This window comes from Balaenoptera acutorostrata, chromosome X, assembly GCF_949987535.1.
Source record: "Balaenoptera acutorostrata chromosome X, mBalAcu1.1, whole genome shotgun sequence".
Lineage (NCBI taxonomy): Eukaryota > Metazoa > Chordata > Mammalia > Artiodactyla > Balaenopteridae > Balaenoptera > Balaenoptera acutorostrata.
In genome coordinates, this window is record NC_080085.1 from 61,257,519 (window position 1) to 61,282,236 (window position 24,718).

General features: G+C 37.9%; 1 protein-coding gene across 1 annotated transcript in view; it reads right to left on the reverse strand.

Moving 5' to 3' along the window:
• Window positions 1-24,718, reverse strand: part of TEX11 (testis expressed 11) — a 340,481-nt gene that overhangs the window by 283,979 nt on the left and 31,784 nt on the right. Inside the window, exon 7 of the mRNA XM_057537645.1 lies at window positions 2,191-2,271. Within this exon, the coding sequence (XP_057393628.1) occupies window positions 2,191-2,271 (81 nt within the window). The remainder of the gene's footprint in view (window positions 1-2,190; window positions 2,272-24,718) is intronic.

A 24,718-nucleotide genomic window follows, 5' to 3' on the forward strand; every position in this document is an offset into this window, starting at 1 on the left:
AATGCACAGAAATCTCTGGTATTCCTATACACTAACAACGAAAAATCAGAAAGAGAAATTAAGGAAACAATCCCATTTACCATCACAACAAAAAGACGAAAATACCTAGGAATAAACCTACCTAAGGAGGCAAAAGACTGGTACTCAGAAAACTATAAAACACTGATGAAAGAAATCAAAGATGACATAAACAGACGGAGAAATATAACATGTTCTTGGATTGGAAGAATCAATATTGTGAAAATGACTATACTACCCAAAGCAATCTACAGATTCCATGCAATTCCTATCAAACTACCAATGGCATTCTTCACAGAATTAGAACAAAAAATTTTACAATAGGTATGGAAACACAAAAGACCATGAATAGCCAAAGCAATCTTGAGAAAGAAAAACAGACCTGGAGGAACAGGCACCCCAAATTCAAACTATACTACAAAGCTACAGTAATCAAGACAGTATGGTACTGGCACAAAAACAGAAATATAGACCAATGGTACAGGATAGAATGCCCAAAGATAAACCCATGAACATATGGTCACCTTATCTTTGATAAAGAGGCAAGAATATATAATGGAGAAAAGACATCCTCTTCAGTAAGTTGTGCTGGGAAAACTGGACAGCTACATGTAAAAGAATGAAATTAGGACACTCCCTAACACCATACACAAAAATAAACTCCAAATGGATTAAAGACCTAAATGTAAGACCAGACACTATAAAACTCTTAGAGGAAAACATAGGAAAAACACTCTTTGACATAAACCACAGCAAGATATTTTTTGACCCACCTCCTAGAGTAATGGAAATAAAAACAAAAATAAACAAATGGAACCTAATGAAACTTAAAACTTTTGCACAGCAAAGGAAACCATAAACAAGACAAAAAGACAACCCTCAGAATGGGAGAAAATATTTGCAAATGAAACAACAGACAAAGGATTAATCTCCAAAATATACAAACAGCTCATGGAGCTCAAAATCAAAAAAACAAACAATCCAATTAAAAAATGGGCTGAAGACCTAAATAGAAATTTCTCCAAAGAAGACATACAGATGGCCAAGAGGCACATGATAAGATGCTCAACATCACTAATTATTAGAAAAATGCAAATCAAAACTACAATGAGGTAACACCTCACACCAGTCAGAATGGCCATCATCAAAAAATCTAGAAAGAATAAATGCTGGAAAGGGTGTGGTGAAAAGGGAACCCTCCTGAACTGTTGGTGGGAATGTAAACTGATACAGCCACTATGGAGGACAGTATGGAGGTTCCTTAAAAAACTGAAAATAGAACTACCATATGACCCAGCAATCCCACTACTGAGCATATACCCTGAGAAAACCATAATTCAAAAAGAGTTATGTACCACAATGTTCATTGCAGCTCTATTTACAATAGCCAGGACATGGAAGCAACCTAAGTGTCCATCAACAGATGAATGGTAAAGAAGATGTGGCACATATATACAATGGAATATTACTCAGCCATAAAAAGAAACAAAATTGATATATTTATTGTGAGGTGGATGGACCTAGAGTCTGTCATACAGAGTGATGTTAAGTCAGAAAGAGAAAAACAAATACTGTATACTAACATATACATATGGAATCAAAAAAAATGGTACTGATGAACCTAGTGGCAGGGCAGGAATAAAGATAAAGACACAGACATAGAGAATGGACTTGAGGACACAGGGTGAGGAAGGATAAGCTGGGACAAAGTGAGAGAGTAGCATGGACATATATACACTACCAAATGTAAAATAGATAGCTAGTGGGCAGCTGCATAGCACAGGGAGATCAGCTCGGTGCTTTGTGACCACCTAGATGGGTGGGATAGGGAGGGTGGGAGGGAGTCTCAAGAGGGAGGGGATATGGGGATATATGTATGCATATGGCTGATACACTTTGTTGTACAACAGAAGCTAACACAGTATTATGAAGCAATTATACTCCAATCAAGATCTATTAAAAAAAAAAAAAGAAAAAACCCATATCACTTTTTCAAAAACCCTTTCTAGTAAAGAACAAAGGAAGCAAAATATTTCAAAGCTTCGCTAAGTAAGTACATCTGATCTAAAATATAATCTCTAAAGGATCACATGAAATAGTAATGATTCTTCCTAGAACTTGATATAGCATATTTTCAAATGCTTAGAGAATAAAGGCAGAGATTTCACTCACCAGATTGGGCAGCCTCATCAACATATCTTTACAGTGCAGTATACACGTAGATGCTCTTCGAAAATCCTCTTGAGCAACTGCCTGGGAAAGCAAAAAAATGTCAGGAACTGGTTAAAATGAAATAACAAGCTATTTGTCTATAAGTCAAATCTAACATATTTTTAACTGGTGTTAAAAAGTCTTAATTTCTTTTCTAATCTTCTTAGCAATGCTAACTGGTTGAGCTAAACATAACAGCCAGCTCAAAATACAGAGAAATAAGTGATAAGAATCTTGGGTAAGACAAAGTTGACACTGAATGACAAGAGTTATTTCATTTTTCTGGAAATATCAAAATTGGTGTATTATACAATCTTATGTTATTATATTATGATATAATGCCATGTCTGAGAGATGTTTCCCCAGCTTGAAGAGCTCTTGTATTTATCTCCACATTAGACGAGTTATTTACATTAAATAGCAGTCTTTTGTCCTAAAACAGGCTCATAGTAACTTCATAGTCTGAAATGCTGTGAACATCTGCTATGAAAGGCAGTTTAGTGCAATCCTATCTTGGAGCTAGAAGAGCTACTCTGATATTTATTACTTATAACCTTGAACTTTATGCTCTCATGGCTTTAGCTTCCTCATCTATAAAACGAGGATACTGTACTAGATTATCTCTTAAGATTTCTTTCAGTTCTACCATTCTATGACACTCAAATGAACAAAAACATCAATCACACGTTACTTCCACACTTATAGAAGAGGCTTGTTTCAGTCATTAAAGAATTTAGCTGGTGAGGCATATTAAAAGAAACGTGGACATATACAAAAAAATAATTTTCTGAAGTACTTTCTCGGGGCAAAAATCCCTACATTCACTATTTTCTTTTCTCTTCCTTATGTGGTGTCAAATATTTTTGTGCTTTGGATAATAAAAGAATTGCGTAGAGAGAAGAAAAGATGAAGAATGTAAGAAGCCAGCTTCTCTCTAGTTTTCTCCTCTATCTACTTGCTGAATCTTAAGCTTGACATTTTGCTGAGTAGATACCCTTCTCTAAGGCATTAATAGTAGATTTTGTTAAAGGAGAAAAAAAAAACTGTAAGCACAAGAACCTCAATAAGCCAAATCTCAATTATCTATAGAGATTACAAAATAATATTCCCATCTATACAAATAAATGTTTGATGAATACGTGCTAATTGATACATCATTCAAGGTGAAAAAAATCTTATTATAAAGGAGATACACTGAGTGACAAACATCATATCAGAGGAGGATGCTTTCTGTTCTTAAAAGATATAAAACAATACAAGCCTTTAATAGTCAAAGAATCCATAAAGTGTCTATCAATACTCAGATTTTACAAAGGTCCAAAGGTCTTTTCATGTCTTCCTAAAACTTACTGAGGTAGAAGGCAACTATTAAAAAACTTATTCAATGAGAAATTGATAAAATACAATTTATTGGTTTTTTCTTCTTAAAAAAGAATATATGACTTTTACAGGGATCTTTTAAAATACAGAATATTTTTAAAGAATAAAATCAACTGTAATCTCCAAACTCAGATGATCACTACTGATATTCGGGTATATTTCCTTTCAAAACCATCTAGGTTTATATTTGTAGAGTTTGGATCTTGTTTTATTGTTTTATTTAATTTCTAAATTTGAATTGTTAAGTAAATAATCTAAAATTAAACATCTTTTTCTTTCAACAACAAAATAAATACTGAGATTTTATCTCAGAGGAAATAACAGGTCTAATAATTCAAGCTAGTTTTGAAAATTTATTCATCTTGTTGGGCCAGAAATCAATATTTCAAATCCAAACGATATAGAATTCCAGTAAAAGAAGTCTTAAGGAAGAGGCAGCATGATGTAATGCTGTAGAAACCTTTGGTGAGCATCATACTTACCAGTGGAGCTTTCTGGAAATCACATGCCCAGGTCCCACCACTTGGAGATTCTGAATCATTAGGTCTGGGATGATGCCCAGCCTATACTGATGTAGTAAAAAGAATACAGGATTTGGATTCCCAGCTTCCCCTCTTCTTTGCTCAGTGAACTTAGGCAAGTCACAACCTCTTTGAGCCTCAATTTCCTTTATCGTAAAATAGGGATAGTAATGTCTACCACATAGGATTGATCTTATGAGGATCAAATGAGATAACAGATATGAAAGCACTTTGTAAACTGTAAGGCAGTATACAAGAATGTTAACATATTTAACAGTCAAAACTACCACCAGTGCCAAGAATTGTAACAAAGGAAGTTATCTGTTCTTGTGTGGTACTCACTGCTTGTAAAATCATATGCTAGCAGGTCTATACAGTATTACAACTTACACTGATGGATCAAGGAACCTTAAGTTTCCCTTCCTTAGAAGAGAGAAGAAAAACTCCAAGGTTGGACCTGAACTGCTGCTGCAAAGGATTATTGCCATTATGCAAGGAACTAAATGCTAGACAGACTATCACCTAATATGCTACTAAGTGATGATGACAACACAATCAATCCAAAGACAGTAAACTATGCTGAATGGACCCACTAAAAATGTATGCTAACTTCAACTGGACCTTCACTTTAGCTCAGCAAACAAGAATGTTACAGCTCCTAGTACCATGTCAAGTATATAGTATATGCTCAGTAAAAATTAGTTTCCTTCTTTGTTGATTTTCTTAGGACATTTCCCACCCAGATGTTCCAGCCCTTCTTCATATTCTTCAAGTGCTCCATAACATACCACAACCTCCTACTGCACCTCTCCCAAAAATTACTTCACCTTCCACCTTATTAAAAAAACTCATGCACTCCTCAACATCTAATTCTTCTTTGCAGTGTAAAATACCTAACTTATGTCCCTTTCCTAACCAGAGAAAATTCACAGTCTTCTTAATTTTCACAGCATAATTAGTTGTTCACCTTTTGTTTTACTGTGGAACTGGAACTTCATTCATATGAAAACAATTATCCTAGTGTAATGTATCTGTTTATACATCTGTATCTTCCACAAAACTTACCTTAAGCTCCTATAAGAGAGGCACCACACATTAGTATTTTTTTTTTTGGCCACACCACTCACGTGGCTTGCGGCAGGGGTCCCTAACCAGGCCACATAGCAGGAGGTGATCGGCGGGCCACTGGGCGAAGCTTCATCTGCATTTACAGCCACTCCCCATCGCTCACATTACCACCTGAGCTCCACCTCCTGTCAGATCAGCAGCGGCATTAGATTCTCATAGGAGTGTGAACCCTACTGGGAACTGTGCATGCGAGGGATCTAGGTTACGCGTTCCTTATGAGAACCTAATGCCTGATGATCTGAGGTAGAGCTGAGGCAGTGATGCTAGCGCTGGGGAGTGGCTGCAAATACAGATTATCATTAGCAGAGAGGTTTGACTGCACAGAGAGCATAATAAATCAATTGCTTGCAGACTCATATGAAAGCCCTATCAGTGAGTGGGGAGTGACAATTAAGCTGCATCTGGTGGCAGGCTTTATAGTGGCAAGTGAGTTGATGTACTTCAATTGTACAGTTGCATCTGGTGGCAGGCTTTAAGTCAGGATCTGACACTTATTTTAGTCTGCGCATGGCCCACCCATTATTTTATTTACCACTTCTGTCCACGTTTGTTTCCCACATTGTGCGCTTGTCTCAATCACAGTTTTGGTAAGCCCACAGGCTAATCCTAGCCAAAATGAGTAAAAAACAAACGTGCCAGAGAGCTTCTTTGAAAAGGGGGAAAGACCCAATGATGAGAAAGCAGAAGACTCTAAGACTGCCAACAAAAAGAAAGCTGCATTTAAAAGAAAATACCAAGAGTCCTTAAATTACGGGTTCATTGCAACAGGTGATTCACATTCTCCAAGCCTGCTTTGTATAATATGTGGTGACCGGCTAACCAACGAAGCCATGAAACCTTCAAAACTGCTTTGCCACATGGAGACCAAGCACCCTGCATTATAAGACAAGACTTTAGACTTTTTCAAAAGAAAAAAACATGAACATGAAGAACAGAAGCAATTACTGAAGGCCACCACTTCATCAAATGTGTCTGCACTGAGAGCATCATTCTTAGCGGCTAACCACATTGCTAAAGCTAAGACGCCCTTTACTACTGGTGAAGAGTTGATCCTGCCTGCTGCTAAGGACATCTGTCGTGAACTTTTAGGAGAGGTGGCACGTGTTCCTCTTTTGGCTAGCACCATACTAGACGACTTGATGAAGTAGTAGAGGATACTGAGGCACAATTGTTAGAGAGGATTAATGAGTCACCATGGTATGCAATCCAAGTTGATGAGTCTACTGACGTTGACAACAAGGTAAGAATGCTTGTTTTAGTGTGACATATTTTTCAGGAGAATGTGCATGAGGATATGTTATGTGCACTTTTGTTGCCAGCCAGCACCACAGCTGCAGAACTATTCAAGTCTTTGAATGATTACGTATCAGGAAAACTGAATTGGTCTTTTTGTGTCCGTGTATATATGGACGGAGCAGCTGCCATGACTGGATGTCTTTCTGGTTTCACTACTCGGGTCAAAGAGGTTGCTTCTGAATGTGAGTCTACGCACTGTGTCATCCATAGAGAAATGCTGGCTAGCCGAAAAATGTCACCTGAACTTAGCAACATTTTGCAGGATGTGATTAAAATTATCAACCACGGGGCTTTCCTGGTGGTGCAGTGGTTGGGGGTCTGCCTGCCGATGCAGGGGACACGGGTTCGAGCCCTGGTCTGGGAGTATCCCATATGCCGCGGAGCAACTAAGCGCATGAGCCACAACTACTGAGCCTGCGTGTCTGGAGCCTGTGCTCCGCAACGGGAGAGGCCCGCGACAGTGAGAGGCCTGCGCACCGCGATGAAGAGTGGCCCCCGCTCAGCGCAACTGGAGAAAGCCCTCGCACAGAAATGAAGACCCAACACAGCCAAAAATAAATAAATAAATAAATTTTTTTTAAAAATTATCAACCACATTAAAGTACATGCCCTTAACTCACATATGTTCATGCAGCTCTGTGAGGAGGTGGACACAGAGCACACACGTCTTCTCTTATACACAGAAGTGAGATGGCTTTCTAAAGGTGGATCACTGGCCAGAGTTTCTGAGTTATGAGAGCCGCTCCAGAGATTTCTTTAGAAAAACAGTCACCACTGGCAGCGCATTTCACTGACACAGAATGGGTCGCAAAACTTGCATACTTGTGTGACATATTCAACCTGCTCAACGAACTCAAACTGTCACTTCAGGGGAAAACAACAACTGTGTTCAAGTGGGCAGATAAAGTGGCTGCATTCAAAGCCAAACTGGAATTATGGGGGCAACGAGTGAAAATTGGGATTTCTGACATGTTTCAAACATTCGCAGAGATTTTGAAAGAAACTGAGCCAGGGCCTTCTTTCTCCCAGCTGGTGCATGATCACCTATCTCAGCTTTTAAAAGAGTTTGAGCATTACTTCCCAACCACAAAAGACCCCCGAGCTGGGAAGGAATGGATCTGCAACCCATTTGTAAGTAAGCCAGGTGAATTGACTTTGTCCGTGCTAGAAGAGGATCAACTGCTTGAGATCGCAAATGATGGTGGCCTTAAAAGTATGTTTGAGACAACTTCAAATCTCCATACATTACGGATTAAAGTCAAGGCGGAATATCCTGAGATTGCCACAAAAGCACTGAAAAGCCTGCTTCCATTTCCAACATCCTATCTTTGTGAAGCAGGGTTTTCTGCAGTGACAGCAACCAAAACGAGATTACGGAGTAGACTGGACATAAGCAAAACACTTCAGGTGTCACTGTCTCCCGTCACCCCCAGATGGGACCATATAGTTGCAGGAGAACAAGCTCAGGGCTCCCACTGGTACTGCATTATGGTGAGTTGTATAATTATTTCATTATATATTACAATGTAATATAAATAGAAATAAAGTGCACAATAAATGTAATGCACTTGAATTATCCCGAAACCATCCCGCCCCTCTCCGGCCCATGGAAAAATTGTCTTTCACGAAACCAGTCCCTGGTGCCAAAAAGGTTGGGGACTGCTGGCTTGCGGGATCTTAGTTCCCTGACCAGGGATTCAAAGCTGGCCACGGCAGTGAAAGCACTGAGTCCTAACCCCTGGACCGCCAGGGAATTCCCTGGTTTTTTTATCTCTAGTGCACAGAGCATTGACTTACATAGCAGGCACTAAATAAATGTTTATCCCTCTTTACACGTATTTGATCAGATTCATTTCCATCTCCTTCTGGTATATGACCCATTAATTACGCCTTCCTCTTTATCCAACTCCTCCAATCTTCTTCCTGCCTTTTCATATTCTACCTATAATGTGTTCCTATATATTCTATTTTGAAAATAACGTTCCTTTGACTGTGCTTCTCTCAGCAGCTACAACTCAATTTTTCTTCTCATTGTCAAACATCCTGGCAGAATATGCTGTATTAATGCTTCTCAAATTTTAGCATAAACAGAATCATATGGAAGCCTTGCTAAAACACAGATTGTTGGACCCTACTTCCAGAATTTCTGATTCATTGAGTCTGGGGTGGCACCCAAGAATTTTCATTTCAAACGAGGTCCCAGGTGATATTGATGCTGCTGGTCCAGGAACCACACTTTGAGAATCACGGCTCTAGACCAATCCTACACCAAAACAGTTCTGATTCTTTTTTTTTAATAGTTGATTGATTCATTGATTGATTGATTTTTTGGCTGTGTTGGGTCTTCGTTGCTGCGTGGGGGCTTTCTCTAGTTGTGGAGAGCAGGGGCTACTCTTCGTTGCGATGCATGGGCTTCTCATCACAGTAGCTTCTCTTGTTGCAGAGCACAGGCTCTAGCCACATGCAGGCTTCAGGAGCTGCAGCACAAGGGCTCAGTAGTTGTGGCACACAGGCCCTAGAGCACACAAGCTTCAGTAGTTGCAGCTCATGGGCTCAGCAGTTGTGGCTCAAGGGCTCTAGAGCACAGGCTCAGTAGTTGTGGCGCACGGGCTTAGTTGCTCCGTGGCATGTGGGATCTTCCTGGACCAGGGCTTGAACCCATGTCCCCTGCACTGGCAGGCGGATTCTTAACCACTGCACCACCAGGGAAGTCCCAGTTCTGATTCTTTTTGGTCTCAGGGCCCTATAACTCTTAAAAATTGTTGAGGACTCAAAGCGATTTTGTCTATCTACCTTAAAGCTATCAATATTTACCATATTATAAATTAAAACTGAAATTTTAAAAAACATTCATTGAAAAATGAGGTTGACTATGTTAATATAAATAACACATTCTTGTGAAAACTATATTTTCAAAAAAAAATTAGCAGAAAGTACCATTATACTACATTTTTACAGATCTGTAAATGGTTTAATAGAACACCTGGATTTTCATATCTGATTCTGCATTATACCTACTATAATGTTGTCTTGATTGAAGTACATGAAGGAAATCCATTCTTACAAATATATGTAGTTGGAAAATAGTCTTTTCAGATAATTGAAGCTATTCTTCTTTGATACAAGACCAAAACTAAGCAAGTGGCAGCTTCTTAAAGGTTAGTTGCAGTGTGAATTCTGGAACCATACAAGTGAACTTTTCATGAATGAACTTTTACATTAAAACCCATGGATCTATCTTACACTTTGACTCCATCTTTTACCCATGCATGATTTTATAACAATATGAACTGGTAATTTGGAAAATATTGGTTAACTGAGTTATGTAGCTATACCAAGGTTGACACATTCCATTATAACATGTCCAAAAAAATCACATTCATCCTCACCACTCTTATTCAACATAGTATTGAAAGTCCCAGCCAGCACAATAGGCTAGAAAAGGAAATAAAGGGAATACAGATTGGAAAGGAATAAAACTGTCCCTATCTGCGGATGACATGATAGTTAGTCTACACAGACAATTCCAAGAAATTTACCAAAAAATTCTAGAATAAGTGAATTCAGCAAAGAGATAAGATGCAAGATCAGGCTTCCCTGGTGGCGCAGTGGTTAAGAATCCACCTGCCAATGCAGGGGACACAGGTTTGAGCCCTGGTCTGGGAAGATCCCACATGACGTGGAGCAACTAAGCCCATGCACCACAACTACTGAAGCCCGTACGCCTAGAGCCTGTGCTCCACAATGAGAAGCCACCACAATGAGAAGCCCACGCACCGCAATGAAAGAGTAGCCCCCGCTTGCCACTGCAAGTAGAGAAAGCTCACGACCCAAAGCAGCCAAAAAAAAAAAAAAGATGCAAGATCAACATATGAAAATCAATTTTGGAAGAATCACTTCTAGAATGGTGACTTAAAGATCTCTGAAACTCCATTCCTCCAGGAAAGCAATGAGGACTTGGGCAAAAATTGTCAAAATTAAGTTTTTCAGAACTCTGGAAATTAAAAAAGAGTTTGCAACGATCTTAGAGGTGTTTACTCAAGAAAATCAGCTGATTTTTCTTGAATAAAAGAACTTGGTAAGGGCAACAAGCCTGTAGTATTTTAAATTGCTCATTTTATCCCCCTCTCCAGCCCTGCAAAAGCCTTGAAAACCAGTAGATTGGGAACCATATTAGCTTAGGAGGCAATGAAAAGGACAGAATGAATTTGGAGGAGCCAAAAAAGCCCCATCCCCAGAGAATCATCACTAATTGACCAGTCTGGCAGCTCCATGGAAAAGCCTCATTCATAGGTCTTTTTTTTGAGATATAATTCATATACCATAAAATTCAACATTTTAAAGTGCACAGTGAATTGCATTTTAAAACCACTGAAGTGGTTTTTAGTATATTCACAAGGTTGTGCAACCATCACCACTATCTATTTCCAGAACATTTTCATCATCCCCAAATAAAACCCTGTACCAATCAGTAACCACTACCCATCACCTTTTTCTTCCAGCCCCCGGCAACCAATAAGCTACTTTCTATCTCTATGGATTTGCTTATTCTGGAAATTTAATATACATAGAATCATATAATACAATACATGGCCTTTTATATCTAGCTTCTTTCACCTAGCAAAGTGTTCTCAAAGTTCATCCATGTTGTATCATGGATTAAATATTCCATTATATGGGTATGCTACATTTTGTTTATCCATTCATCATCTGATTGACATTTGGGTTGTTTCCATTTTGTTTTGGGTTTTTTTTTTAAATTTTTTATATCATATATATTTCTTATTGAAGTATACTTGATTTACAATATTATGTTACTTTAGGTATATAGCACAGTGATTCAGTATTTTTACAGATTATACTCTTTAAAGCTATTACAAGATAATGGCTATAATTCCCTGTGCTATACAATACATCCTTGTTGCTTATCTACTTTACACACAGTAATTTGTATCTCTTAATCCCATACCCTTAAATTGTCCCTCTCCCCTTTCCCTCTCCAGTTGTTTCCTTTTTGGAGCTATTATGAATAATGCTGCTATGAATATTTGTGTTACAAGCATTTGTATGAACATATGTTTTCAATTCTCTTGTGCATATACCTAGGAGTAGAATTGCTAAGTCATATGGAAGCTTTATGTTTAGCTTTTTGAGAACTTCCAAACTGCTTTCGACAGCAGCTGCACCATGTTACATTCCCACCAGCAGTGTTATCAGGATTTCAATTTCTCCATATCTTCACCAACACTTCTTATTTTCCATTTTTGTATTTATACATATCTGAGTGTCTGCAAAGTGGCATCTCATTGTGGTTTTCATCTGCATTTCTCTAATGACTAATAATGTTGAGCATCTTTTCATGTGCTTATTGGCCATTTGTTTATCTTCATGGAAGAAATGCCTACTCAAGTGTTTTGCCCATTTTAAATTTGAATTATTTATACTTTTATTGTTGAGTTCCAAGAACTCTTTATGTATTCTAGATGCTAAATAATTATCAGTTATACGACATGCAAATATTTTCTCCCATTCTGTAGCAGCCCACTGACTTCTAGTGTCTTTTGATGAACAAAAGTTTAAAATTTTGTGACTTCCCTGGTGGCACAGTGGTTAAGAATCCACCTACCAATGCAGGTTCGAGCCCTGGTCCAGGAAGATCCCACATGCCGCGGAGCAACTAAGCCTGTGCACCACAACTACCGAGCCTGCACTCTAGAACCCGCGAGCCACAACTACTGAGCCCACGTGCCTAGAGCCCATGCTCCGCAACAAGAGAAGCCACCGCAATGAGAAGCACGTGCACCGCAACAAAGAGTAGCCCCCACTCACCACAGCTAGAGAAAGCCCACACGCAGCAATGAAGACCCAACACAGACAAAAATAAATAAATAAATTTATTTTTATAAAAAAAAGTTTAAAATTTTGGTGAAGTCCAATTTAGCGATTTTTTCTTTGCTTGTGCTTGAGGTGTCATATCTAAGAAATCATTGCCTTACCTAAGGTCACAAAGATTTATACGTATGTTTTTTCTTCTAAGAGTTTTATATTTTCAACTCTTACTTTTAGATATTTGACCATAAATATGGGGGTTTATTTCTGGACTCTCAGTTCTTTTCAATTGATCTATATGTCTGTCTTCACACCAGTAGCACACTATCTTGATACTATAGTTTTGCAGCAAGTTTTGAAATTAAGAAATGTGAGTCCTCCAACTTTGTTCTTTTTCAAGATCATTTTACCTGTTTTGGGTCTCATGAGTGCTGATGTGAATTTTAGGATAAGGGCATCAATATCTGCAAAAAACAAGGAAGCTAGAATTTTGATAGGGATGGAATTCAATCTGTAGATCAATTTGGGGGAATATTGCCATCTAAACAATATTAAGCCTTCCAATCCATGAATATAGAATATTTTTCCATTTATTTTGATCTTCTTAACTTCTTTCAGTAAAATTTTATGGCTTCTTTTCACTTCTTTTGTTAAATTTATTCATGAGTATAATCCCTAAATAAAATTCTCTATTCTCAAATGACATGATCTTATATAGAGAATATCCCTAGAAATCCACACAAAAAAACTAGAAGAACTAATAAACAAGTTCAGCCAGGTTACAGGGTACAATAAACAAAAATCAATTGTATTTCTATTCACTAACAATGAGTAAACCAAAAATGAAATTAAGAAATCAATTCCATTTAAATTACAAAAAAGAAATTAAAAGTTAGAAATGAATTTAACAAAAGAACTGCAAGACTTATACACTAAAAACTACAAAACGTTGTTGAAAGAAATTAAAGAAGGCCTAAGTAAACAGAAAGATATCCCATGTTCACAGATCAGAAGACTTAATAGTCTTAAGATGGCAATATTCCCCAAATTGAGCCAAAGATTCAATGCAATTCCCATCAAAATTCTAGCTGGCTTTTTCTTCTGACACTGACATGCTGATCTTAAGATTCATCTAAAAATTTAAGGGACCCACAACAGGCAAAACCATTTTGAAAAAGAAGAACAAAGTCATAAGGCTCACACTTACTATTTCAAAACTGACTACAAAGCTACCATAGTCGAGACTATGGTATTGGCATAAGGAGAGACATATAAATCAACAGAATAAAACTAATATTCCGTAAAGAAATGCTTACATTTAGGGTCAACTGATTTTTGACAAGGGTGCAAAGACAATTCAATGAGGAAAGAATAGTCTTTTCTAAAAAATGGTGCTAGGACTGGATACCCAATACCAAAGAATGAAATTGCATACCTACCTCATGTCATATGCAAAACTGACTCAAAGTGGACCAAAGGCTTAAATGTAAAGCTAAAAGCTATAAAATTCTTAGACTAAAATACAGGAGTAAATCTTCATGATCCTGGATTAGGCAATGGTTTCTCAGATATGACAACTAAAGCACAAGCAACAAATGAAAACAGATGTCAATTCTCCCCAAATTGATATATAGGCTGAACATAATTCCAATGAAAATTCCAGCAAAAACTCTGTGTAAATGTGGACAAGATTATTCTAAAATTTATATGTAAAGGAAAAGGAATTAGAATAGCTAAAATAATTCTGAAAAATAATAATAAAATGGAAACAATGACTCTACACATTTTCAAGACTTTATAGCTATAGTAACCAAGACAGCATGGTATTGAAAAAAGGATACACACATAGATCAAAAGGAAAGAATAGAGATCCCAGAAAGAGATCCATCCACACAAGTATGGCCAACTGATATTTAACAAATGTGCAAAAGCAATTCAATGGCAGAGGGATAGTCTTTTCAACTAAATGTGCTGGAGCAATTGGATATCCATAAACAAAAAAGGAACATCGACCTAAACCTCACACCTTACACAAAAATTAACTCAAAATCAATCATAGATTTAAACACAAAAGGTAAAGCTATAAAACTTTTAGAAGAAAATATAGGAGAAAATCGTTCAGATCTAAGGCTTGGTGAAGAGTTTTCAGACAGAATACCAAAAGCATAATCCATAATAGAAAAAAATCAATTGGACTTCATCAAAATTACTTTTGTTCTGCAAACCGATTAAAAGACTGAACAGACAAGCTACAGACTAAGTGACAATATTTACAACACATATTTGACAAAGGACTCAAATCTAGAATATATAATTCTCAAAATTCAGAGTAAAAAATTCAAACAATCCAATTACAAAATGGCCAGGAGACATTAAGACACATCTCACCTAAGAGTATATACAAATGGCGGGACTTCCCTGGTGGTACAGTGGTTAAGAATCTGCCTGCCAATGCAGGGGACATGGGTTCTGTCTGTTCGTTCTTTGTTTTTTTAGTATACTTTTCAACGCTTGTTATCATTGGTGGACTTGTTATTTGGTTTGGTTGTTCTCTTCTTTCCTTTGTTCTTTTTAATTCCTTTAAAAAAATTTTTAATAATTATATGTTGTTCTTTTAATAACATTTTAATTTTATTATATTTTATTTTATCTTTTCATTTCTTTCCTTCTTTTTTTTCTCACTTTTATTCTGAGCAATGTGGATGACAGGATCTTGGTGCTCCAGCCAGGGGTCAGGGTTGTGCCTCTGAGGTGGGAGAGCCAAGTTCAGGACATTGGTCCACCAGAGACCTCCCAGCTCCATGTAATATCAAATGGCGAAAATCTCCCAGAGACCTCCATCTCAATGCCAAGACCCAGCTCCACTCAACGATCAGCAAGCTCCAGTGCTGGACACCCTATGCCAAACAACTAGAAAGGCAGGAACACAACCCCACCCAGTAGCACAGAGGCTGCCTAAAATCATAATAAGGTCACAGACACCCCAAAACACACCACCAGACGTGGACCTGCCATCAGAAAGACAGGATCCAGCCTCATCCACCAGAACACAGACACTAGTCCCCTCCACCAGGAGGCCTACACAACCCACGGAACCAACCTTAGCCACTGGGGGCAGACACCAAAAACAACGGGAACTACGAACCTGCAGCCTGTGAAAAGGAGACCCCCAAATACAGTAAGTTAAGCAAAATGAGAAGACAGAGAAACACACAGCAGATGAAGGAGCAAGGTAAAAACCCACCAGACCTAATGAAGAGGAAATAGGCAGGCTACCTGAAAAAGAATTCAAAATAATGATAGTAAAGATGATCCAAAATCTAGGAAATAGAATGGAGAAAATACAAGAAACATTGAACACGGAGCTAGAAGAACTAAAGAGCAAACAAACCATGATGAACAACACAATAAATGAAATTAAAAATTCTCTAGAAGGGATCGATAGCAGAATAACTGAGGCAGAAGAACGGATAAGTGACCTGGAAGATAAAATAGTGGAAATAACTACTGCAGACCAGAATAAAGAAGAAGGAATGAAAGGAATTGAGGACAGTCTCAGAGACCTCTGGGACAACATTAAATGCACCAACATTCGAATTACAGGGGTCCCAGAAGAAGAAGAGAAAAAGAAAGGGACGGAGAAAATATTTAAAGAGATTAGAGTTGAAAACTTCCCTAATATGGGAAAGGAAATAGTTAATCAAGTCCAGGAAGCACAGAGACTCCCATACAGGATAAATCCAGGGAGAAACACACCAAGGCACATATGAATCAAACTATCAAAAATTAAATTAAAGAAAAAATATTAAAAGCAGCAAGGAAAAAACAACAAATAACATACAAGGGGATCCCGATAAGGTTAACAGCTGATCTTTCAGCACAAACTCTGCAAGCCAGAAGGGAGGGGTAGGACATATTTAAAGTGATGAAAGGGGGAAACCTACAACCAAGATTACTCTACCCAGCAAGACTCTCATTCAGATTTGATACAGAAACTAAAACCTTTAGAGACAAGCAAAAGCTAAGAGAATTCAGCACCACCAAACGAGCTTTACAACAAATGCTAAAGGAACATCTCTAGGCAGGAAACACAAGAGAAGGAAAAGACCTACAATAACAAACCCAAAACAATTAAGAAAATGGTAATAGGAACATACATATCGATAATTACCTTAAATGTAAATGGATTAAATGCTCCCACCAAAAGACACAGACTGGCTGAATGGATACAAAAACAAACCCATATATATGCTGTCTACAAGAGACCCACTTCAGACCTAGGGACACATACAGACTGAAAGTGAGGGGTTGGAAGAAGATATTCCATGCAATTGGAAATCAAAAGAAAGCTGGAGTAGCAATTCTCATATCAGACAAAATAGACTTTAAAACAAAGACTATTACAAGAGACAAAGAAGGACACTACATAATGATCAAGGGAACACTCCAAGAAGAAGATATAACAATTGTAAATATTTATGCACCCAACATAGGAGCACCTCAATACATAAAGCAAATACTAACAGCCATAAAAGAGGAAATCAACAGTAACACCATCATAGTAGGGGACTCTAACTCCCCACTTTCACCGATGGACAGATCATCCAAAAGGAAAATAAATAAGGAAACACAAGCTTTAAATGATACATTAAACAAGATGGAATTAACTGATATTTATAGGACATTCCATCTGAAAACAACAGAATACACGTTCTTCTCAAGTGCTCATGGAACATTCTCCAATATAGATCATATCTTCGGTGACAAATCAAGCCTTGGTAAATTTAAGAAAATTGAAATCGTATCAAGTATCTTTTCTGACGACAACGCTATAAGACTAGATATCAATTACAGGAAAAAATCTGTAAGAAATACAAACACATGGAGGCTAAACAATACACTACTTAATAACCAAGAGATCACTGAAGAAATCAAAGAGGAAATCAAGAAATACCTACAAACAAATGACAATGAAAACACGACGACCCAAAACCTATGGGATGCAGCCAAAACGGTTCTAACAGGGAAGTTTATAGCAATACAATCCTACATGAAGAAACAAGAAACATCTCAAATAAACAACCTAACCTTACACCTGAAGCCATTACAGAAAGAAGAACAAAAAAACCCCAAAGTTAGCAGAAGGAAAGAAATCATAAAGATCAAATCAGAAATAAATGAAAAAGAAATGAAAGAAACGATAGCAGAGATCAATAAAACTAAAAGCTGGTTCTTTGAGAAAATAATCAAAATTGATAAACCATTAGCCAGACTCATCAAGAAAAAACGGGAGAAGACTCAAATCAATAGAATTAGAAATGAAAAAGGAGAAGTAACAACTGACACTGCAGAAATACAAAGGATCATGAGAGATTACTACAAGCAACAATATGCCGATAAAATGGACAACCTGGAAGAAATGGACAAATTCTTAGAAATGCACAACCTTATGAGACTGAACCAGGAAGAAATGGAAAATATGAACAGACCAATCACAAGCACTGAAATTGAGACTGTGATTAAAAATCTTCCAACAAACAAAAGCCCAGGACCAGATGGCTTCACAGGCGAATTCTATCAAACATTTACAGAAGAGCTAACACCTATCCTTCTCAAACTCTTCGAAAACATAGCAGAGGGAGGAACACACCCAAACTCATTCTACGAGGCCACCATCACCCTGATACCAAAATCAGACAAAGATGTCACAAAAAAAGAAAACTACAGACCAATATCACTGATGAACATAGATGCAAAAATCCTCAATAAAATACAAGCAAACGGAATCCAACAGCACATTAAAGGGATCATACACCATAATCAAGTGGGGTTTATCCCAGGTATGCAAGGATTCTTCAATATACGCAAATCAATCAATGTGATACACCATATTAACAAACTGAAGAATAAAAACCATAAAACTAGAAAACTCGACAGCTACATGTAAAAGAATGAAATTAGAGCACTCCCTAACACCATACACAAAAATAAACTCAAAATGGATTAAAGACCTAAATGTAAGGCCAGACACTATCAAACTCTTAGAGGAAAACATAGGCAGAACACTCTATGCCATAAATCACAGCAAGATCCTTTTTGGTCCACCTCCTTGAGAAATGGAAATAAAAACAAAAATAAACAAATGGGACCTAATGAAACTTAACAGCTTTTGCACAGCAAAGGAAACCATAAACAAGACAAAAAGACAACCCTCAGAATGGTAGAAAATATTTGCAAACGAAGCAACTGACAAAGGATTAATCTCCACAATTTACAAGCAGCTCATGCAGCTCAATATCAAAAAAACAAACAACCCAATCCAAAAATGGGCAGAAGACCTAAACAGACATTTCTCCAAAGAAGATATACAGATTGCCAACAAACATATGAAAGAATGCTCAACATCATTAACCATTAGAGAAATGCAAATCAAAACTACAATGCGATATCATCTCACACCGGTCAGAATGGCCATCATCAAAAAATCTACAAACAATAAATGCTGGAGAGGGTGTGGAGAAAAGGGAACCCTCTTGCACTGTTGGAGGTAATGTAAATTGATACAGCCACTATGGAGAACATATGGAGGTTCCTTAAAAAACTACAAATAGAACTACCATACAACCCAGCAATCCAATTACTGGGCATATACCCTGAGAAAACCATAATTCAAAAAGAGTCATGTACCACAATGTTCATGACATGAATAGATAAAGAAGATGCGGCACATGTATACAATGGAATATTACTCAGCCATAAAAAGAAACGAAATTGAGTTATTTGTAGTGAGGTGGATGGACCTAGAGTCTGTCATCCAGAGTGAAGTAACTCAGAAAAACAAATACTGTATGCTAACACATATATATGGAACCTAAAAAAAAAAATTTTCATGAAGAACCTAGGGGCAAGATGGGAATAAAGACGCAGACCTACTAGAGAATGGACTTGAGGACACGGGGAGGGGGGGAAGGGTAAGCTGGGACAAAGTGAGAGAGTGGTAGTGTGTACATGGACATATATACACTACCAAATGTAAAATCGATAGCTAGTGGGAAGCAGTCGCATAGCACAGGGAGATCAGCTCGGTGCTTTGTGACCAGCTAGAAGGGTGGGATAGGGAGGGTGGCAGGGAGGGAGACACAAGAGGGAAAAGATATGGTGATATATGTATATGTATAACTGATTCACTGTGTTATAAAGCAGAAACTAACACACCATTGTAAAGCAATTATACTCCAATAAAAATGTTTAAAAAATTTTTTTAAAAAAAGAAGAAAAACTATTATGTATAAAATAGGCTACAAGGATGTAATGTGTAACACGGGAATATAGCCAATATTTTATAATAACTATAATTGGAGTATAACCTTAAAAATTGTCAGTCATTATATTGCACACATGTAACATATAATATTGTACATCAACTATATGTCAATAAAAAAATTAAATAAAGCACTCAGCTTTTTTCTCACGTGAACTGCTATGAAGCAAAATGTACCCCTGACACAGTGTATTATATAGGGAGTTGGTTTCTTAAATATTGGAATTTTATAGGCTTGCAGAGTTTAACAGCCCAAGGTCATACAGCAAGTTGGTGTAATAGTTAAGATACAAGACCAAGACCTGCTGGACTTCATACCAGTTTTTTATAGTAGTTGCATTAAAGTAGCCCACAAAGGATATTAACATTACAAGGCAAGACAAAATTACCACAAGGGGCTCTCTTTTTAAATAGTCAATAGTAGGGTAGGGAGCATTAGACTAAAAGTCAGAAAATCTTGGCTCTGGTCTTAGATCTTCAACTAACTCACACCTTCTCTCTGAACCTGTTTCATCATTTAAAAAATGAGAAGGAATTAAACAAAACCTAAAAAAATGGGTAGATATCTCATATTCATGGATCAGAATACTTAACATGATTAAGATAGCAATACTCCTCAAATTGATCCACAGATTGAATGCTATTCCTATCAGGATCCCAGCTGATTTGTTGCAAAAATTGACAAGCATATCCTAAAGTTCATATGGAAATGCAAGAGACCCAGAAGAGCCGAATAATCTTGAAAAATAACAAAGCTGGAAACTCACACTTCCTGTTTTCAAAACTGACTACATAGCTACTGTAATCAAGACAGTGTGGCACTGGTAAAAGGACAAACATATAGGTCAATGGAACAGAATCAGGAGTCCAGAAATAAACCCTCACATTTAGGATCAATTAATTTTTTTTTAAACACTAAGTCTTTTATTGAGAAGCTGCACAAATTAACTCCAAATTACTGCCACAAAGAAGAGGAAGCTTCAAGGCACAAAACTTGTTGCTGCACTCCATCTTTCTTTATTGTAGTGTCTTCACTCAAGTACTAGAAGCTAAAAGGCATCCCTTTTACAGTACTACATCTTTTCATCTCTGCTCTTGCCCCCTGTAGTTTCATTAAAAGACAATGAACGTTTTAAGGTACTCAAATGGAAAATATAAAATTGCACCATTTTATCAAAGCTTAAGGTATTTCTGTTCTCAAGCATGAGAATAATTCAAAATAACACACTTGGTATTTTATTACACTCCAATCCCTGTGTCATTTCCTCATCAGAAGGCTCTTGATTGGAATAGCCTTTTTGAATCGGAAAGGCAGTGCAATCCCAGACTGATATAGAGGTAAAATTTTTAAAAACAATGGCCAAATTAGATCAATTTAATTTAATTTGTTCTCTAGATCATTAAACTTGATTTTTAGTTTCAAAGATAATATTATTGTAACTCTCTCTTCCTCCTATGTTTAGTTGACACAGATCTAAAAAATTATAGCCTTTTTTTTGGCTCTTTTTTTAACATCTTTATTGGAGTATAATTGCTTTACAATGGTGTGTTACTTTCTGCTTTATAAGAAAATGAATCAGCTATACATATAAATACATTCCCATATCTCGTCCCTCTTGCGTTTCCCTCCCAACCTCCATATCCCACCCCTCTAGGTGATCACAAAGCACCAAGCTGATCTCCCTGAGCTATGTGGCTGCTTCCCACTAGCTATCTACTTTACATTTGGTAGTGTATATATGTCAATGCCACTCTCTCACACTCTCACTTTCTCCCAGCTTACAGTTTCCCCTCCCTGTGTCCTAAGTCCATTCTCTATGTCTGCATCTTTATTCTTGCCCTGCCCCTAGGTTCTTCAGACCTTTTTTTTTTTTTTTTAGATTCCATATATATGTGTAAGCATACGGTATTTGTTTTTCTCTTTCTGACTTACTTCACTCTGGATGACACACTCTAGGTCCATCCACCTCACTACAAATAACTCAATTTCGTTTCTTTTTATGGCTGAGTAATATTACATTGTATGTATTTGCCACATCTTCTTTATCCATTCATCTGTCGACTGACACTTAGGTTGCTTCAATGTCCTGGCTATTGTAAATAGAGCTGCAATGAACATTGTGGTACATGACTCTTTCTGAATTATGGTTTTCTCAGGGTATATGCCCAGTAGTGGGATTCCTGGGTTGTATGGTAGTTCTATTTTTAGTTTTTTAAGGAACCTCCGTACTGTCCTCCATAGTGGTTGTATCAATTTACATTCCCACCAACAGTGCAACAGGGATCCCTTTTCTCCACACCCTCTCCAGCATTTACTGTCTGCAGATTTTTTGATGATGGCTATTCTGAGTGGTGTGAGGTGATACCTCAGTGTACTTTTGATTTGCATTTCTCTAATGATTACTGATGTTGAGCATCCTTTCATGTGTTTGTTGGAAATCTGTATATCTTCTTTGGACAAATGTCTACTTAGGTCTTCTGCCCATTTTGGGATTGGGTTGTTTGTCTTTTTGATATTGAGCTGCATGAGATGCTTGTAAATTGGGGAGATTAATCCTTTGTCAGTTGCTTCGTTTGCAGATATTTTCTCCCAATCTGAGGGTTTTCTTTTCATCTTATGTTTTCCTTTGCTGTGCAAAAGATTTTAACTTTTTTTTAGTTGTTTTGGGTGTGTTATTGTAGGTCTTTTCCTTCTCTTGTGTTTCCTGCCTAGAGAAGTTCCTTTAGAATTTGTTGTAAAGCTGGCTTAGTGGTGCTGAATTCTCTTAGCTTTTGCTTGTCTGTAAAGGTTTTAATTTCTCCGTCAAATCTGAATATGATCCTTGCTGGCTAGAGTAATCTTGGTTGTAGGTTTTTCCCTTTCATCACTTTAAATATGTCCTGCCACTCCTTTCTGGCTTGCAGTTTCTGCTGATAGATCAGCTGTTAACCTTATGGGGATTCCCTTGTATGTTATTTGCTGTTTTTCCCTTGCTGCTTTTAATTTTTTTTCTTTGTATTTAATTTTTGATAGTTTGATTAGTATGTGTCTTGGCGTGTTTCTCCTTGGATTTACTGTGCATGGGATCCTCTGCGCTTCGTGGACTTGATTAACTATTTCCTTTCCCATGTTAAGGAAGTTTTCAACTATATTCTCTTCGAATATTTTCTCAGTCCCTTTCTTTTTCTCTTCTTCTTCTGGGATCCCTATTATTTGAACGTTGGTGTGTTTAATGTTGTCCCAGAGGACTCTGAGACTGTCCTCAATTCTTTTCATTCTTTTTCCTTTATTCTGCTCTGTGGTAGTTATTTCCACTATTTTATCTTCCAGGTCAATTATCCGTTCTTCTGCTTCAGTTGTTCTGCTATTGATCCCTTCTAGAGAATTTCTAATTTCATTTAGTGTGTTGTTCATCATTGTTTGTTTACTCTTTAGTTCTTCTAGGTCCTTGTTAAAAGTTTCTTGTATTTTCTCCATTCTATTTCCAAGATTTTGGATCATCTTTACTGTCACTATTTTGAATTATTTTTCAGGTAGACTGCCTATTTCCTCTTCATTTGTTTGGTCTGATGGGTTTTTGCCTTGCTCCTTCATCTGCTATGTGGTTCTCTGTCTCCTCATTTTGCTTAACTTACTGTGTTTGGGGTCTCCTTTTCGCAGGCTGCAGGTTCATAGTTCCCATTGTTTTTGGTGTCTGCCCCCAGTGGCTAAGGTTGGTTTAGTGGGTTGTGTAGGCTTCCTGATGGAGGGGACTGGTGTCTGTGTTCTGGTGGATGAGGCTGGATCTTGTCTTTCTGCTGGCCAGGACCGTGACCAGTGGTGTGTTTTGGGGTGTCTGTGATGTTATTATGATTTTAGGTAGCCTCTCAGCTACTGGGTGGGGTTGTGTTCCTGTCTTGCTAGTTGTTTGGCATAGGGTGTCCAGCATTGTAGCCTGCTGGTCGTTGAGTGGACCTGGGTCTTATCGTCGAGATGGAGATCTCCGGGAGAGCTCTCGCCGTTTGATATTTCGTGGAGCCGGGAGGTCTCTGGTGGACCAATGTCCTGAACTTGGCTCTCCCACCTCAGAGGCAGAGGCCTGACACCCGGCCAGAACACCAAGACCCTGTCAGCCGCATGGCTCAGAATCAAAGGGAGAAAAAAAGAAAGAAAGAAGAGAGCAACCAAACCAAAAAAACAAATCCACCAATGATAACAAGCACTAAAACCTCTACTAAAAAAAAAAAGGAAAAAAACAGACAAACAGAACCCTAGGACAAACGGTAAAAGCAAAGCTATACAGAAAAATATCACAAAAAGCAGCATACACATACACACTCACCACAAGAGAAAAAGGGAAAATGTATGTATCTATATAGATTAAAAAAAGAAAAAGGAAGAGAACAACCGAATCAATAAATAAATCTACTAATCATAATAAACTCTAAATACTAAACTAAGATAAACATAAAACCAGATACAAATTAGATGCAGAAAGCAAACCTCAAGTCTACAGTTGCTCCCAAAGTCCACCTCCTCAATTTTGGGATGATTCATTGTCTCTTCAGGTATTCCACAGATGCAGCATACATCAAGTTGATTGTGGAGATTTAATCTGCTGCTCCTGAGGCTGCTGGGAGAAATTTCCCTTTCTCTTCTTTGTTCACACAGCTCCTGGGGTTCAGCTTTGGATTTGGACCCGCCTCTGCATGTAGGTCGCCTGAGGGTGTCTGTTCTTTGCTCAGACAGGACGGGGTTAAAGTAGCAGCTGATTAGGGGGCTCTGGCTCACTCAGGCTTGGGGGAGGGAGGGGTATGGAATGTGGGGTGAGCCTGCGGCAGCAGAGGTCAACACAATGTTGCAACAGCCTGAGGGACGCCATGTGTTCTCCCAGGGAAGTTGTCCCAGGATCACGGGACCCTGGCAGTGGCAGGCTGCACAGGCTCCCAGAAATGGAGGTGTGGATAGTGACCTGTGCTTGCACACTGGCTTCTTGGTGGCTGCAGCAGCAGCCTTAGCGTTTCATGCCCGTCTCTGGTGCCCGCGCTGATAGCC